This window comes from Doryrhamphus excisus, linkage group LG12 (assembly GCF_037039965.1).
Source record: "Doryrhamphus excisus strain RoL-2023G ecotype Guam linkage group LG12, RoL_Dexc_Guam_v1.1, whole genome shotgun sequence".
NCBI lineage: Eukaryota > Metazoa > Chordata > Actinopteri > Syngnathiformes > Syngnathidae > Doryrhamphus > Doryrhamphus excisus.
The window spans coordinates 1,039,144-1,057,201 of NC_136368.1; the positions used below are offsets into that span (position 1 = coordinate 1,039,144).

Sequence of the window (18,058 nt, forward strand, 5' to 3'; positions counted from 1 at the left end):
CCAACTGAAAATCAGCTGCCCAACTGTCAACACGAGCACAAAGCTTGTTATTGTGTTGTACTACAAAAGTCACAATATTATAATATATATCTTAAATAGTTTCAGGAAAAACTAGTATGTGTTTTTTGCGTAGTTCAGTAGTGTTTATTCCGGGGAATACAATCATTTGAACCTGTATTCATTACAGAACCGTAAGGACTTCGGACTGGGCGCCGTTGCTCTACAAGTCAGTGATCATGCGGAAGGACCCCACGGCCGGGGAGGCAGCGCCCCAGTCGGTGTAGCTGGGGTACTCGCCGCGCTCCAGGAAGTACTGGTGACCGTGGTAGTTGGGTTGCTCATACAGCACCCAAGCGCCGTCCATCACCACGCAGGAGCGGACCTCGCCCAACCGGAGAGCCTCGTAGATCGACGGGCAGTCCACCCCGCACTCGGCGGCCTGGCCGGCAAAATCCTGCTCGTCGTAGAAGCGGATCTTCCAGGACTTTCCGTACACCTCAAATAGTCAGAACAGGAGAGCATTAAGGAACCGATGTCAAAACCTTCAAATTGGTCACCTAGAACTAGTCAAAACCAGACCTAGTTTGGTTTGGGTCCAAAGTGTCCAAAATGTTGCTGCTCGAGTGCTGACAAGGTTACAAAGACGCTAGCAGGCTAATTAAACATGTCAGCCCAATTGTTGTCATTGTTTGAGTGTTCAGGTTTGGACTAGCACCGCTTATTGATGCGTCCTGACTGGTCCACCAGACTAAAGTAGACCATTTTGTGTTGCTATGGCAACAAAGAGGCCATTCTCCTGATGACGAGCCAGTTTACCGTCACCCTGAATTTGAAGGTCGGGTTATTACACAGCGTTTATGTCAACCATTTCCTGGCTCCTGCAGCTGTTTTGCTAGTCGCTTTCACAAAGTCCAGCAACGTCCTGCCAAATCATCAGCCTTTTGTTCGGCCATTTTTGTTCCCGTATTATTGCCCGTTCGCCGCACAGGACTCCCCCCCAAAAAAACGCCTTACATTTTTGACTGCGCGACATGACTTGATGCTGTCATTGAATCCCATCCACTTGTGGCGGTCGGGGTATTCGCCGGGGCTCAGAACGTACTGGTGGCCCTCGTAGTTGGCGTGCTGGAAGAGCACCCAGCATCCTCTCTCCACTTTGATGGAGTTGCATCGCCTCAAGTGGGGGCTCAGGTCCGGGCTGTCTGCGTCGCACTCGTAAGATCTGCCTTGGTAGTTTCCATCCTCGAAGAACACGATCTGGATGGAAGATCATTCGGTGCGACAAATGTTTCTGCAAAGATTAGCACATGCACGCTCCTACCTTGCTCATTTTTTGTGATTATCGCTCGCCTAACTGCCCCCCCCCCCCCCCCCCCCCCGAGCCCGCAGCACCTCTGTTGTGGTTTATATTGAAATGCAGAATGTGCAGACGAGGGAAAGCTGTTATCATCTAAATTAGCTATTTGCATATCAGCCAAGTGGTCAGCTTTGATTGTGACGGCGTCGTATCAAAGAATCAAGCCCAAGACCTGACAGAGTCGTCAATTTTTTTTTTTTTTTTTTTTTTACATGGATCACTTTTTGGTGGCGGTATATGGCTTAAAAGCTATAGAGCCATAATTCATAATGCCGCCTACAGAGAACATACTAACTCCTTATTTCTAAAATCACAAATACTTCAACTTGCTGGGATAGTTCATCTTCAAACAGAAATTAGACCCCAAAAAAATTATATTAGGAAAGCAGGAAGTGAACAAATGTAACAGTTAGTGATTGTAAAAGTACCAGATGGAGGGGTAGGATTTAATAAGCTTTGCTTCTTCCTACTCCTTTTGGACAATTGTAATCTGATGCATGTTCAAATTAAATAAAACCATTAGCATTAGCATTAGCATTACCATTAGCATTAGCATTAGCATTAGCATTAGCATTAGCATTAGCATTAGCATTAGCATTACCATTACCATTACCAAAAGCTGTCAGTGGCATGCCTACCTTGTGGCTAACCTAGCTTGTGAATGCTACATGTTAGCACGGCATCATGATGTCTCACCCTCGTCCTAACAAAGAAGAGGAAGCCCACATCGGGAACACGGGACAACAATGGGGGGGCTTCCAGGCGTGGGTCTTGCCCCGCCCCGCCATGTTGTCGTACATTTGGGGCGGCACGGCAGTCTAGTGGTTAGCGCGCAGACCTCACAGCTAGGAGGACCAGAGTTCAATTCCACCCTCGGTCATCTCTGTGTGGAGTTTGCATGTTCTCCCCCGTGCACTCCAAATTGTCCATAGGTATAAATGTGAGTGTGAATGGTTGTTTGTCTATATGTGCTGGTCTATATATTGGCTGGCCACCAGTCCAGGGTGTACCCCGCCTCTCGCCCGAAGGCAGCTCGTGAGGAAAAAGCGGTAGAAAATGAATGTTTGAAGACTGGAAATGACGAAGCGATTTGTACGAGGTACAGCGCCAACGTCTCTCCACGGACACGAATCATGACGCTATTATTCCACAGCGCAGTCAGTCCAACAAAGTGCTTGCCCCCGCAGAGCAAATACAAAGAGGCCCAGCTGGTTTGCGTCCTCGCCCCATAGGAGAGCGGGCCACAATTGGCACCGGACCAGATGCATACAGTGGGGAATAATAAGCATCTAGAGAGCGATTGAACAAACATCACAGGCCCGTACGCCGTGCTGCTGAGTAAGTACGTTCCGCACAATGGCTCCATAGATCATTTGGCGATCGTGACGCCTATAAAAGGTTCGGCAGCCGGGCAGAGGCAGCAGTGCAATCGAGGACAGGATTGGACGTGAACATGGGCAGAGTAAGCCACATTTGTCATGGGGTAGTTTTTTTTTTTGCGGTGGTTCTGATTGTTCTTTGCCGTTCCAGATCATCTTCTACGAGGACAGGAACTTCCAGGGTCGCTCCTACGAGACCAGCAGCGACTGCGCTGAGTTGACCTCCTTCCTGAGCCGCTGCAACTCGTGCCGGGTGGAGAGCGGCTGCTTCATGGTCTACGAGCGAGCCAACTTCATGGGCCACCAGATGCTGGTGCGCAGAGGCGAGTACCCCGACAACCAGCGTCTGATGGGCATCAGCATGAGCGACTGCATCCGTTCCTGCCGCATGATCCCCATGGTAAGGACGGCAGGATCCATGACTGGCTGCCTGGTTTTGGGAACGTCCCGATCAGCTGCTCCAACCGTTCCTTGCTGTCTTTATTTGCAGCACCGAGGTCCCTTCAGGATGAGAATCTACGAGAGAGAGAACTTCGGCGGTCAGATGAACGAGCTGTTGGACGACTGCGACAACATCATGGACCGTCTGCGCATGTCCGACTGCCTGTCCGCCCAAGTGATGGAGGGTCACTGGCTGCTGTACGAGCAGCCCCAGTACCGAGGCAGGATGCTGTACCTGAGGCCCGGGGAGTACAGGAGCATGAGGGACATGGGGACAGGTCCTGTTGACATGAGGATCGGATCCATCAGACGCATCATGGAGTCCTGCTAGGCGACAAATAACAAGCTATCACGTGGAAAATGTAATCGATTCATATCAATAAATGCTTCATAAGTTATAAAACGTCTGTTTACGTCTGATTGTAAAAACAATGAAAATGAATCAATCAATGAAAAGGTTACAGTCTACGCCATATCAACAGAACCGGGACCCGGCGAGACCGTACAAAAGTCTTAGACCACCTCCAGCTTTTGAGGACCTTCATCACCGTAAGAATGTTGACGTAGCCCCAAACACGAAGAAGCTTTAGATTGGCGGGTCACGAGCGAGCCGATCATTGGGCGGGTCCGGCTGGAGGGGGCGTGGCATCGCCACATCCACCTCGGCGCGGCAGCTTTTGTAATTAGCGTGACTTGCTTAGCGAGCTGTGATTTGGTTCCGGTAAACATTGCACTACGTAATCATCATACCTAGCTAGCAATTATCCCGCAAAAACTCCTTTTTATTATTATTATTATTATTAAAGGGGGGACCCCCCCACTCCTGAACCCCACCCCGGGGACCAACAAAGCCACGTTTGAATCAATGAAAAGGTTACAGTACACGCCATATAAACAGAACCGGGACCCGGCAAGACCGTACCAAGGTCTTAGGTCACCTCCAGCTTTGTTTTGAGGACCTTCATCACCGCAAGAATGTTGACGTGGCCCCAAAGACGAAGAAGCAAGGACTCGTCCGCCCACTGCCAACGTGCTCCAAAAAACGTTACTTGTTTTTTTTCTATCAGGAGCACTGATAGAAAAAAAAGTCACATGGGGCCCCCATGCTGGGCGGCTGTGGTCACCACACCCCTTGGACTTAACTGACCCCCTAAATGACCCACACACAGCTTTTTTGACTCCAAGCTGAATTTAGTTAGATGCCAGTTTGAGAGTGACACCTCGGACAATGTCGACCCCGGTTATCTGCCCCCGCCTCAAGTTTAACTTCATTACAATTTAATTTAATTTAATTTAATTTAATTTAATTTAATTTAATTTAATTTAATTTAATTTAATTTAATTTATTATTTAAATTGTGTTTCATTCATTGAAATTAATCCCATTTTTTATGTCATTTTTATTTTGAGGATTCAAAAAACAACAAAATGGAACTTCCTTTTTCCATTTTCAAACATTTTTCAAAAAGTTCCAGGAAGTCCAGCATCCTGAAATCACCGCTTCACTGTTGAATCTTTGTCTCTGTAAAAAACTACACACTCTCAGATATTTGTCTTCTTGCACAGCATCGTTTTTCTGTCCTTGTTAGACCCAGTTTGTGCTGCTCTCTGAAGGGAGTAGTTAACAGCATGGTAAGAGATTTGAGTTTTAGTTTACGATTTTTAGATGGCTTTTCTAATCATCTGTTAGCCTTATAAAAGGATGACCTTGGATTAGCAGCCATACCAGGAGATTGATGCAGAGGACTGACAGTTGTTGATAGTAGGCCTCTATGCAAAAATGGACATCCTTCTTTCAAAATCATCTCATTCATTTTCATTGTTTGGGAAATGGATGAAAATGTGTTTTTCTTTGGAAAACACACTTTCAGATATGTCTTTTTGCACAGTTCTGCAGCGTTTTTCTGTCCTCGTTAGACTCATTTTGTGCTGGTATCTGAATGGAGTGGTTAACAGCACAGTAAGAGATTTTAGTTTTAAAAATGTACTAAATCATCTGATTCATTTTAATTGTTTGTGAAATTGATTAAAAAAAATTGTGAAATGGAAAATATTGTTTGTGAAATGCATGAAAATGTGTTTTTCTTTGGAAAACAAAGAAATTTGGGAGTGATCCCAAACTTTTGAGCGGTAGTGTATTAGCAAAATCAATACTTTGAACTGATTATCAGTGATACCATTTACTATAACATAAACACAAAGAAAAGTACTGAAAATCGGTACCACTGAGTACTGATACCGATTCCCAGGTCCCGGGCATTGTTATCGTAGGAGTTGAAATGTTAAAAGTACCCATCCCTAAATGTGATGACCTGTTTCAAGGTCGTAGAATGGAATGGGATCTAGGGAAGGTAGGTCGGGAAAGACTTCAAGACACAAAACCAAGGACCACAAAACGGTAGTCAAAGGAGTTCAAGACCTGGAACTTGGATAAGCACCCTTGATTTTACGTTGGATGAGGACACCAAGTCACCAAGCTATCAAGTTCAAACCCGGAGAACCGGTGACATAAAAGAACTTGTGAATAGCCTGCCCGACCTTGGAGCCTGAGAAGCTTCTCTTTATGTCTGAGCATAATAGTACGCGCATGCAGTACTAATACACAGGACATACACAGGACATAATAACCCTTTAGCACCCTGACTGCTCAGTAGGCTTCTATGGCATGTTGCTGGCTCAGGGTTAAAGCACAATGGAAGCCCACCATGAGCAGGTATAAAAGCGGCCATTAGCCCCAGCAGGAACACACGACAGCCGCCGACTCGTGACGTGCAACCAAAACACCGCAACCATGGGCAGGGTAGGTACTCAATCCCGGTTGAAGAACAGACGAAGCATGAGGCGTGCTCTTCAAGCATCTTTATCTTGTTCCAGATCATCTTCTACGAGGACAGGAACTTCCAGGGTCGCTCCTACGAGTGCATGAGCGACTGCTCCGACATGTCGTCCTACCTGAGCAGGTGCCAGTCCTGTCGGGTGGAGAGCGGCTGCTTCATGGTGTACGAGCGCCCCAACTTCATGGGGAACCAGTACTTCATGAGGAGGGGCGAGTACTCGGACTCCATGAGCATGATGGGCATGCGGGACTGCATCAGGTCCTGCCGTTCCATCCCCATGGTATGGACCTTCAAGCAGAAGAATGATTTGTAGCTCCTGTTCATTTTTTCTAACGGAGCTGATTTCATTTACAGCACAGAGGCCAGTTCCGGATTAAGATCTTCGAGAGGGAGAACTTCAGCGGCACCATGCACGAGCTGCACGAGGACTGCGACAACATCATGGACCGCTTCCGCATGAACGACTGCATGTCCTGCCAGGTGATGGACGGCCACTGGCTGCTGTACGAGCAGCCCCACTTCCGCGGCAGGATGATGTACATGAGGCCCGGCGAGTACCGCAGCTTCAGGGAGATGGGCATGAGCAGCACTCGCTTCATGAGCATGAGACGCATCATGGACTCCTGCAACTGAATGTCTGTATCGGCCAACATCAAGTCGTATTAAAACTGAAGGATGGAATCACTAATCACCTTGAGTGCTTTCTTTCATATGAATTTATCAATGGATAAAGAAAATATTCACATAACTTAATTGACCTTGGAGCGGGGGGGTGCCGACCTTGGAGTGAGACTTCATGGCATGCGGGGCAAACGTACGCTTGGCCCGGTCGGGCTTACCGCAACACGCCGATACCGACTGCTAGTTCAGTGCTGGTTATTGCTCTGACCGTCCCCCCCAGGGAGCACGAGCCACATTTTGATGGCAAGTAGGGGGCTCCAAAAAATTGTCCCCTGCTTGAAGTTTTAGTTGACATAAGCTGGACAATATGATTGTCAACATTTGTGGAGACCAAATAAACTACCGTTATGTGAATAAAAATAAAAATAAAAATAAAAATAAAAATAAAAATAAAAATAAAAATAAAAATAAAAATAAAAATAAAAATAAAAATAAAAATAAAAATAAAAATAAAAATGTGCTTGACACACACAAAAAAAGGCTGCAGATTTAATGACAAAATCAAAAATATGAAAGTACCCCCCCTCCAAACACAATTCTTTTGATTTTTTTTTTACAAATAAAATAACTGACAGGTTTCTAACTCTCGTCTGTAGCCTTGCAGTTTACTACAAATTTGTAACAAAATCATTTAAAGCTAAGCTAAGCATTTTGTTCCCTTAGTGTATTCAGAATGAACTGAACCCTGACCCTGTATACGGGTCCAAATATGGACCAAACCGTATTAACGCAGTCTTGTTACTGAGGTGATACCCCCAAGGGCTCTGCTTTTGAGCCCCGGTAAAGGAACCACAACGACCTGTACTCCGATATTACCCCCATGGGGTCCACGCTACTCGACTATTCAGGACCAGAATCAACTCACAACCCCTAAAGCCAAGAATTGAGTGTCTTCGGTGTGGCACTTTGGTCTTCCCTGTTTACTGTCTCGTGGAATTGTAAATAAAGTTCCGATATATGAATTAGAATTTTAAATAAAGTTGAATATTCTTTGTTTAGAAGTGTTATTTTATGCGTGTTATGTATTTTTATGTCCAAACGTTTCAAACAAAAGCACTACTACAGCACACCGGTGTCCAGAGTTCCATAAGTCCAGCTCGGGCTTCATCAGGTTTTCCAAAAAAACCAAAACGCATTTATTAAAAACAGAAAAATATACAAACTTTTTCAGTGCTTTGGTTCCGATTTTCTACAATAAAAGCTCTGATAAAACATTCCACTGTTCTCAAATATCTTCATTTTTCTGCACAAAATAAGATAAAAAAATAAATAAACAAATCAAGAATAAAGAAAATCAATCGATCAGTAATAAATAAATATAATAATAATAATAATACGGCAAATAATAAAAACTTAAGAAACCACATATACTCTTTTTATTTACACCATATTGTGCAGGGTCTTGAGACACATGCTAACTCGCAAACTAGAGAGCTAGCGACCTAAACGGTAGCCTTCACCACTTCCACACGGATAGGGAGGATAACTATTAACAGTTATTTAACCTTTAACATGAACATGAATCAAACGTAATCATTTTTTCTGGGTACATGATACCATACAGCATCCATATCAAACTAACATTAAACTTTTAATATCAAGGCGGGGGCATCAAACTAGTGTCCTGCGGGCCACATTTGGCCCGCGGGCCGCCTGTTTGAGACCGCTGGTCTAGAGGTTACGAGTCAGTGGGTATACGGGTAAGCAAGTCAAGCCTCTATAGGCTTTTCAAGTAGGCTGCTTGCTCAGGACTTTGGACAATAGGGGGACATGCAGTCTTTTGTCTCCGGCCAGGTATAAATGAAGCAGGGTCAGACAGGCAGTTAGCAGTTCAAGCACAGTTCTCTGAGAGATCTGGTAGACCACCACCATCGCCATGGGCAAGGTAGGTAAACCGTCAATTTTCATTTTTTTTTTTTAAATATACGAGCTAATAAAAACATATTGTGGTTCCAGATCATCCTGTACGAGGAGAGGAACTTCCAGGGTCGCTCCTACGAGTGCATGAGCGACTGTGCCGACATGTCCTCCTACCTGAGCAGGTGCCAGTCCTGCCGGGTGGAGAGCGGCTGCTTCATGGTGTACGAGCGCCCCAACTTCATGGGGAACCAGTACTTCATGAGGAGGGGCGAGTACTCCGACTACATGAGCATGGTGGGCATCAGCAGCGGCATCAGGTCCTGCCGTATGATCCCCATGGTAGGTCCAAACCACATAAATGGTTTATGTGTAAGCGAGTTCTTGCCATAATTTTACCGTCGTCCCGAACAGCACAGAGGACAGTTCAGGATGAAGATCTTTGAGAGGGAGAACCTGAGCGGTCAGATGAACGAGCTGATGGACGACTGCGACAACATCATGGAGCGCTTTGGAATGAACGACTGCATGTCCTGCCAGGTGATGGAGGGCCACTGGCTGCTGTACGAGCAGCCCCACTTCCGCGGCAGGATGCTCTACGTGAGGCCCGGCGAGCACCGGAGCTTCAGGGAGATGGGCATGAGCAGCATGAGGTTCATGAGCATGAGACGCATCACCGATTTGTGCTGATTGTACCAATAAATCATATGACTTTCTAAATACTCATCTTGTGGTACTTGGGCTTCATGAGACACGGCGGCGTTTTCATATCAAGACAATTTGATAGGCCGCATACCCAGAAACCCAAATGACTTTCTACATCCTGGTACTACGTACTACCCGAAGCGCTCAGTCATATCAGCCAATGAAAAACAAGGAGAAAATAACCAGTTGATTCCAACCGCTTGTGAGTTTTTGTCCAGCACACAAAGCACACTCAATCAAATCCATGAAGAATAGGTTTGCGATCAGGATCTCAGACTAAAAGACAAAAACTGTCAATCAGATTGGAGAGCAAATGATGGTTCCAAGGGTGCCATGCGGTAAAACATGGGTGAAACTGACACAAGCAGGAAGAGGGTAGTACTGTTACGACCCGGTGTGACATATAATCAGGAAAGGTACCCCAAAAAATAGTCAGCATAAAATTAATGTTTTGATCTAATGTGAGAAAATGATAGGGTGAGTATTCATGATTTCACTGTTGAGTTAAAGGACTGGTATACCAGCAGTCAACAAGTACACCAAGTACATACATATTATTGCAATCCTGTCATTCTTCAATCTTTAAACAATGGACAATAATAATAATAATAATAATAATAATAATAATATCAAAAATGCTCATTTGCAAATGTGTCACGATGAATTCACATTCTCAATCTCAGTGATGGGGCTGCACGGCGGACGAGTGGTTAGCGCCCAGACCCCACAGCTAGTTCAATCCCACCCTCGGCCATCTTTGTGTGGAGTTTGCATGTTCTCCCTGTGTATCCGGTTTCCTCACCCAGTCCAAAAACATGCTAGTTTTTTTGCTAGCATGTTAGCTTCTCCAAATTGTCCATAGGTAATGTGAGTGTGAATGGTTGTTTGTCTACGTATATGTGCCCACCAGTCCAGGTTGTACCCCGCCTCTCGCCCCAAGACAGCTGGGATAGGCTCCTAAAAGTTTTACTCTTCCTTCATTTTGTCCGTTCCAACCAGAGAACAGAAAGGACAAGGAGAAGGGTAGGGTAACAGATGTCAAGTAGGGGGCTAGTGCTAGTTCCTTGGTTGGAACTCAATCCCTGGGCTTCAGTACATTGACAGTCCCTTAGTTCGCTGGCTAACGCTGACGTTGACGCTAACGTTGACTTAACACCCAATCAACAGTCTTACATGGTCAACGAGTCAAGGCTGGCTCATGCGTCGATGTGTAGATAAAGTACAACTTTTCGGACAAAGGGTTTGTTTTCAAAACGTCTTTCAATGTTTTTTGCTGTTTGCAAATTTCTGGCCACAAATCAAGCACCAGTTGGTAGACTGGTTGTTGTTGGTAGACAGGACTAAGGAATCTGACTTTCTTACGGTTGGTTGGTTGGTAGGTAGGTAGGTAGGTTAGTAGACTGGTAGTTGTTGGTAGACAGGACAAAGGAATCTGACTTTCTTATGGTTGGTTTGTTGGTTGGTTGGTAGGTAGGTAGGTTAGTAGACTGGTAGTTGTTGGTAGACAGGACAAAGGAATCTGACAATGTAGAATTCAACTCTCTATTTTCTTATGGTTGGTTGGTTGGTTGGTTGGTTGGTTGGTTGGTAGGTAGGTAGGTAGGTAGGTAGGTAGGTAGGTAGGTCGGTTGGTAGGTAGGTAGGTAAGTAGGTAGGTTGGTAGGTAGGTAGGTTAGTAGACTGGTAGTTGTTGGTAGACAGGACAAAGGAATCTGACATTGAAGAATTCAACTCTCTATTTTCTTATGGTTGGTTGGTTGGTTGGTAGGTAGGTAGATAGGTAGGTAAGTAGGTAGGTTGGTAGGTAGGTTAGTAGACTGGTAGCTGTTGGTAGACAGTACAGCAGAATTCAACTCTCTGTTTACTTATGATTGGTAGGTAGGTAGGTAGGTAGGTAGGTACTTTATTCATCCCCATGGGGAAATTAGCAAATTTATACTTTATACATTATGAAATGTATTCAAGGTTAACAACCACTTGGGGGGAAAATTCCCATCTCTCCTCAAACACAGCCAGGCACACCTCTTTCCTTACTCATCCAATCACCAGTCCGAACTCAGCCAGGATGCACTAGCCTTTAAATACTTGGATATTATAAACTCTATCCAAAAACTTGCATTTCCACCAAAACTAAATCTGAAGAATATTCAAGTTCCACCAAGGGAACCCCGACAAGAACACTGAAGAGCAGCAGGTTGCTGACCCCTGCACTAATCAATGCAAATGTCCTCAACATTTTCACCAATTAAAAAACAATGAGTTGTATGGAAGTCTGGAACAGAGTTATGTATTTCTATGTAGATATTCCAGGAAAGACATCAAATGGCTCAGTCGCTGATGCAAAGATCCAATTTAAAGCAGGAAAGGTTTGTTTTGCATAAATTCATGCATACATGCTTCTCTCTATAAGCTGCTAGAAAAAAGGCTTTTGTTTGCGAGCCGCTGCTTTGTCTACAGACGTGTCCACCTATTGTTGCAGGTACACAAAAGGATACTCTGCCTATAAATTGTCAGCTTACCGATCAGAGTGCCATGCGCCGTGTTTTCAGTAAATCACACCGTAATGTCCCAGTCTGTCTTGTAAGCCTTAAGAAAATGTTCACGCTTCTGACTTCCATGTGGGGGAATTCTGATCCGAAAGTCTTCTTTGGAATTCAGTCAAAGTGGAAATGGAACAAAATGCCCCTCAGCACTCCATAGGGCCTCTATACTATGTTGCTGAGTCAGTGGTAATCTACACAATGGCCGCTGCAGAGTCTTTGGGTTTGGTCAGGTATAAAAGACACGGTGGCGTCGTCACCAAAGCAGCGTCGCAGTTCTCTGAGGAACCAACACAGCTAACACAACCATGGGCAGGGTAAGCGTGCTCACCAGGCTGACTGTTAGCTAGCGGTTTTCTGAGCTTAACAACCGGGATTTGATTCTCGTTCCAGATCATCTTCTACGAGGACAGGAACTTCCAGGGTCGCTCCTACGAGTGCATGAGCGACTGCTCCGACATGTCGTCCTACCTGAACAGGTGCCAGTCCTGTCGGGTGGAGAGCGGCTGCTTCATGGTGTACGAGCGCCCCAACTTCATGGGGAACCAGTACTTCATGAGGAGGGGAGAGTACTCGGACTCCATGAGCATGATGGGCATGCGGGACTGCATCAGGTCCTGCCGTTCCATCCCCATGGTATGGACCTTCAAGCAGAAGAATGATTTGTAGCTCCCGTTCATTTTTTTTTAACGGAACTGTTTTGATTTACAGCACAGAGGCCAGTTCCGGCTCAAGATCTTTGAGAGGGAGAACTTCAGCGGCACCATGCACGAGCTGCACGAGGACTGCGACAACATCATGGACCGCTTCCGCATGAACGACTGCATGTCCTGCCAGGTGATGGACGGCCACTGGCTGCTGTTTGAGCAGCCCCACTTCCGCGGCAGGATGATGTACGTGAGGCCCGGCGAGTACCGCAGCTTCAGGGAGATGGGCATGAGCAACATGAGGTTCATGAGCATGAGACGCATCATGGACATTTGAAAAGTGTTCTGTGGAATATGTTTCACTGACAAAACATGAATAAAACTTTTTCTTAAATCGTATCTTGTCTACTCGTCATTTTCTGTGGTAGAAACCATTTGAATTGCGTGTATACCTGAAGAGCAATAAATGAGCGTTTTCTTTAAATGTCACTGAGTACTTTCTTATGAAAGTACTCACTCAAGTGTCATCTGCCAATACATACATATCAAATAGGAGTGACATTAAGTTTTGCCAATCAAATGCCTCCTCGCAATAGATGACAATAAAGTGGTCCAGTCCAGTACAGCACAACTCACTCATCTAGCTAACATCTCACTTTAGACTGGAACATTTCCAAAGGTCCTAAAACTGCCGTCATTAAGCCTCTACTGAAGAACAGCAGGGGTGATGCAGCAGTACTGAACCACTATCAGCCGGTATCCAACATGTCGGTGTTGGGGAAAGTCGTACGAAAGATTGTATGCCAACAGCTTACTGACTTTCTGGCTTACTGACTTACTGGGCGACTTCCAGAGGAGCCCCGCCTCCTTCGGCCCACTCACCCTCCAGGTCTGGAGTCTATAGGTCTGGCCAGCAACCCACCTCCCATCCCTCATTGTCTTTGGACACTTATGGGCGTCTGGAATCCATCCTTGAGGAGGGGGGTACTGTCACGATGCGGGAGTTAGCCCCTGTGACAGATCACTTAGTTTCCTTTCGTGCCTTAGTTCCAGCCAACCCTCCGGCGTCCCACCAGGCACACCATCCTGGCCGCCCCCTAGAGGGGCCCATCTATAGACTCCACTGGGCCGGCCGTTCTGGGCAACCTCCAGAGGTCCCACTCACCCTTTCGGCCGCTCTCCTGGGTGGACCTGTCACCCTGGCTGACCTCCAGAGAGGTCTGGCCAGCAATCCACCTCCGGTCCCCCCACCTCCCATCCCTCTTTGTCTTTGGACACTTTTGGACGTCTGGAATCCGTCCTCGAGGGGGGGGGGGGGTACTGTCACGATGCGGGAGTTAGCCCCCGTGACAGTTCACTTAGTTTCCTTTCATGCCTTAGTTCCTGGCTTATGCTCTTATTTTGGTATCCACTTCCTGTCTTGCCTTGTTTCTGTTTTCCTGCTTTTGTTTTTCTGTTGGACATGCAAGTGAGTTGTTGTGCTGCATAGCATCTTGATTAAAGACATTTTTACCGGTATTTGGGTCCTCTATCTCTGCATCCTGGGGTCGCTACACGACACCACCATACATTTGATACTTTCCAATCAGGCTTCAGGCCCCACCACAGCACCGAGAAAGCGCTGATCAAGGTGACAAATGCTATCTGTCTGAACACAGATGCAGGCAAAGTCTCACTTTTAGTTCCGCTAGACCGGAGTTCTGACTGTGACACAGTTGGCCATGTGTCAATTTGTGGCACCGCTCTAAACTGGTTTAAGACTTAGTATATGTGGACAGTACTTTGTTGGAATTTCTAACTGTGTCTCAAATGGCTATGACATGTGGGGTTCCCCAGGGGTCAATCCTGGGGCCGCCTATTGTTCAGTCTGTACATGCTTCCTTTAGGACAGCTAATACGCAGCTACCACAACTACATGTATTATATTTGCACTTATCTGCCTCTGCATTCTGGGGTCACGGCCATGCCAGAAACCTGACATGAGGCCGTGCAACCCCTACCCTTTTAGAAACGGGGGTTCTATGCCCAAATGAAATCAAACCATTCAAGTAGCTCACTAACAAGTTAATTGAATAATGATTTGAGATGCTTTGAATTGGCAGTGAGTGTGATGTACTAGCTAACCAGGGGATAGATGGACGTCATATTTGACTATAGCCATACGGTGTTTGATGCCGCTACCGTGCAGGTGTACCTAATGTTGTGGCCAGTCAACTGAAAATGAACATAATTCTTACATTGTGAGCGGCACGCCTGTTTTATGATGACTTCATGGAATGAGACGAAAATACTTTCCAAGGAAAACAGCGGTCATGCTACTCCTGAAGTGAGTGACTGTCTTGTCAAATGCACCGTAAGTTATGAGACAAGTTTACCAAGTAACTTTTAGATGGAGTAACTTTAGTTCACTTTAACTTTAGTGAAGACACTTTGTGACCAACGCAACGCAAGACGTTTTTAACTCGCCGATTGCACCGCACACGTGAATGAGTGCGCATTCACCGTGTGGAACTGGTCAATCACAGAGCGTGAAGCGTGAACACATACTGAACATTTTCTTTAAAACAGGAATACGGATAATTAGAAAATGTACTGGTTTCATACTTGTGTCGAAAAAGCATCATCCGTACGGGATACCTGTTTTATAACAAGTATCCCTAGTAGAAATATGCTGATGGAACAAAGAATCCAAGTGAAAAAATGAGGACGGTTTTCAAATTCGGTGAAACAAAAGTGGAGCATTTGGTTCCAGTATGTCGGCGAATGATTTTTAAGGGATTTCAGTTTGAAAAGCCATTTAAAAGCGCAAAGACAACGGTCCACTATAGCATCCACAGACATGGCTGTTCGCCACCTATTCACACGTGATTAGCGTGGTGGAAAATGCTTTCTATGGTCAAAGAAAGGGGCTTTTCTAAAGACTGAAAGGTTTCCCGTGGCCCTGAAATTATGAACATAACCTCTGTAGAGCTCAATAGTAAGTCGCTGACTCGGGGCTTTGCTAAGGGGAGGGGCCACTGTTTGGTCAGGTATAAAAGGAAAAGGGTTAAACCTGGTCCGACAACAACACACAGGAACAACTCATCCAGCATGAGCAACACCGGCATGAACATGAGGGGCAAGGTAGGTCTCAGCTACATGTTCTCGTCACACTTTTTTCCTCACCTTTTAACATGCTCCTGCTGTTCCAGATCATCTTCTACGAGGACAGGAACTTCCAGGGTCGCTCCTACGAGTGCATGAGCGACTGCTCCGACATGTCGTCCTACCTGAGCAGGTGCCAGTCCTGCCGGGTGGAGAGCGGGTGCTTCATGGTGTACGAGCGCCCCAACTTCATGGGGAACCAGTACTTCATGAGGAGGGGCGAGTACTCGGACTCCATGAGCATGATGGGCATGCGGGACTGCATCAGGTCCTGCCGTTCCATCCCCATGGTATGGACCTTCAAGCAGAGGGATTATTTTATTTACGGCTCCGGTTCATTTTCTTAACGTACCCGTCTTCATTTACAGCACAGAGGTCAGTTCCGGCTCAAGATCTTTGAGAGGGAGAACTTCAGCGGCACCATGCACGAGCTGCACGAGGACTGCGACAACATCATGGACCGCTTCCGCATGAACGACTGCATGTCCTGCCAGGTGATGGACGGCCACTGGCTGCTGTACGAGCAGCCCCACTTCCGCGGCAGGATGATGTACGTGAGGCCCGGCGAGTACCGCAGCTTCAGGGAGATGGGCATGAGCAACATGAGGTTCATGAGCATGAGACGCATCATGGACTCCTGCAACTAAACGTTCACTGAATGTTCAACACTGCAATGAAATAAAGTACTTCTTGCACTACTACAACCTTTGTCTTACCTTACCTTTTACCTTAACTTTTATTAGGCGAGCTGATGCTAGCTCGTCATGGCGTTTTACCTGTGCCGTTTCTGCTAGCAGGATTACACCAAAACTACCTTACCAGAAAATGTTTGTGGCCTTTCTCACACAGATTTGCTTCTTTCTTTAGACAATAATGCAGAATGCAAGAATAATCTTATTAATGGAACTTATGCAAATACTGCAGCTAGCTCACTAACTAGCTAGATAAGCATGCTAACAAGTAGCTACTCTTTGTACAGGAAACAATAAATTATTTGACCCAAACAATGGCAACATTAAAAGAGATAGTTAACTCAATCAAGGACAACATATTACATTTGAGAAAGTACCGGAAGGAGTAAGAGTAAATGCTAACTGACCTACCTTTACCTTCAACTGTAGCGAACGGTTTCTAGATGTCTAAAAAGCTAATGACCTAGCTAAGTCATTTAGAAGCAACATAACAAACGTACTTAAATTTACATGCCACCTGAAAGAAGTGACTCTGACAACACATTAATTAGCCAATTCAGTAGCTCAATAACAAGCTAAACTTTTTGATTAGGTGGCTATTGCTACATTCAAACTAGCTTACAAGGTAACTGACTAGCTAATGAGGTGGCTAACTATATTGCTATATGCAAACCATCTAAAAAAACTAGCTTACATGGTAACTGGCTAGCGCTTGAGGTGGCTAACTATAAATCTATATGTAAATGAGCTAAAAAAACTAGCTTACAAGGTAACTGACTAGATCATGAGGTGGCTAACTATATTGCTATATGCAAACTATCTAAAGAAACTAGCTTAAAATGTATCTGACGAGCTCCTGAGGTGGCTAACTATATTGCTATATGCAAACTATCTAAAGAAACTAGCTTAAAATGTATCTGACGAGCTCCTGAGGTGGCTAACTATATTGCTATATGCAAACTATCTAAAGAAACTAGCTTAAAATGTATCTGACGAGCTCCTGAGGTGGCTAACTATATTTCTATATGCAAACTATCTAAAGAAACTAGCTTAAAAGGTAACTGACTAGCTCATGAGGTGGCTAACTATATTGCTATATGTAAACTATCTAAAAAAAACTAGCTTACAAAGTAACTGACTAGCTCATTCGGTGGTTAACTATGTCGCTACATGCAAACTAGCTTACAAGGTAACTGACTTGCTAATTAGAAAGTTAGCTATATCGCTACAAGCAAACTAGCTTACAAGGTAACTGAGTAGCTCATTAGGAGGTTAACTTTATCGCTACACGCATTCTAGCTTACAAGGTAACTGACTAGCTCATTAGGTTAGCTATATCGCTACATGAAACTAGCTTACAAGGTAACTGAGTAGCTCATTAGGAGGTTAGCTATATCGCTACATGAAACTAGCTTACAAGGTAACTGAGTAGCTCATTAGGAGGTTAACTATGTCGCTACATGCAAACTAGCTTACAAGGTAACTGACTTGCTAATTAGAAAGTTAGCTATATCGCTACAAGCAAACTAGCTTACAAGGTAACTGAGTAGCTCATTAGGAGGTTAACTTTATCGCTACACGCATTCTAGCTTACAAGGTAACTAACTAGCTCATTAGGTTAGCTATATCGCTACATGAAACTAGCTTACAAGGTAACTGAGTAGCTCATTAGGAGGTTAACTTTATTGCTACACGCATTCTAGCTTACAAGGTAACTGACTAGCTCATTAGGTTAGCTATATCGCTACATGAAACTAGCTTACAAGGTAACTGAGTAGC

The 18,058-nt window shown here is 45.2% G+C and overlaps 6 protein-coding genes across 6 annotated transcripts; 5 read left to right on the plus strand and 1 right to left on the minus strand.

Annotated features, from left to right (window-relative positions):
* Window positions 1-103: 103 nt before the first annotated feature.
* Window positions 104-1,372, minus strand: LOC131136005 (gamma-crystallin M2-like). Its single transcript, XM_058082453.2, has 3 exons — window positions 1,322-1,372; window positions 1,015-1,257; window positions 104-496 (listed from the first exon to the last, which is right to left on the minus strand). Exons 1-3 carry the CDS (start codon window positions 1,328-1,330, stop codon window positions 221-223), a joined length of 528 nt encoding a protein of 175 aa, XP_057938436.2. The 5' UTR covers window positions 1,331-1,372; the 3' UTR covers window positions 104-220.
* Window positions 1,373-2,652: 1,280 nt separating this feature from the next.
* On the plus strand, window positions 2,653-3,580 carry LOC131136003 (gamma-crystallin M3-like). Its single transcript, XM_058082450.2, has 3 exons — window positions 2,653-2,819; window positions 2,888-3,136; window positions 3,227-3,580. The coding sequence occupies exons 1-3, from the start codon at window positions 2,811-2,813 to the stop codon at window positions 3,506-3,508; spliced, it is 540 nt and encodes a 179-aa protein (XP_057938433.1). The 5' UTR covers window positions 2,653-2,810; the 3' UTR covers window positions 3,509-3,580.
* Window positions 3,581-5,868: 2,288 nt separating this feature from the next.
* LOC131135572 (gamma-crystallin M3-like) lies at window positions 5,869-6,701 on the plus strand. Its single transcript, XM_058081632.2, has 3 exons — window positions 5,869-5,976; window positions 6,051-6,293; window positions 6,368-6,701. The coding sequence occupies exons 1-3, from the start codon at window positions 5,968-5,970 to the stop codon at window positions 6,644-6,646; spliced, it is 531 nt and encodes a 176-aa protein (XP_057937615.2). The 5' UTR covers window positions 5,869-5,967; the 3' UTR covers window positions 6,647-6,701.
* Window positions 6,702-8,509: 1,808 nt separating this feature from the next.
* Window positions 8,510-9,273, plus strand: LOC131135589 (gamma-crystallin M3-like). Its single transcript, XM_058081678.2, has 3 exons — window positions 8,510-8,579; window positions 8,651-8,893; window positions 8,966-9,273. Exons 1-3 carry the CDS (start codon window positions 8,571-8,573, stop codon window positions 9,239-9,241), a joined length of 528 nt encoding a protein of 175 aa, XP_057937661.2. The 5' UTR covers window positions 8,510-8,570; the 3' UTR covers window positions 9,242-9,273.
* Window positions 9,274-11,773: 2,500 nt separating this feature from the next.
* Window positions 11,774-12,842, plus strand: LOC131136212 (gamma-crystallin M3-like). Its single transcript, XM_058082823.2, has 3 exons — window positions 11,774-12,113; window positions 12,190-12,432; window positions 12,508-12,842. The coding sequence occupies exons 1-3, from the start codon at window positions 12,105-12,107 to the stop codon at window positions 12,778-12,780; spliced, it is 525 nt and encodes a 174-aa protein (XP_057938806.1). The 5' UTR covers window positions 11,774-12,104; the 3' UTR covers window positions 12,781-12,842.
* Window positions 12,843-15,457: 2,615 nt separating this feature from the next.
* On the plus strand, window positions 15,458-16,282 carry LOC131135573 (gamma-crystallin M3-like). The gene is made up of 3 exons (XM_058081633.2): window positions 15,458-15,566; window positions 15,635-15,877; window positions 15,956-16,282. Exons 1-3 carry the CDS (start codon window positions 15,534-15,536, stop codon window positions 16,232-16,234), a joined length of 555 nt encoding a protein of 184 aa, XP_057937616.1. The 5' UTR covers window positions 15,458-15,533; the 3' UTR covers window positions 16,235-16,282.
* Window positions 16,283-18,058: the final 1,776 nt, after the last annotated feature.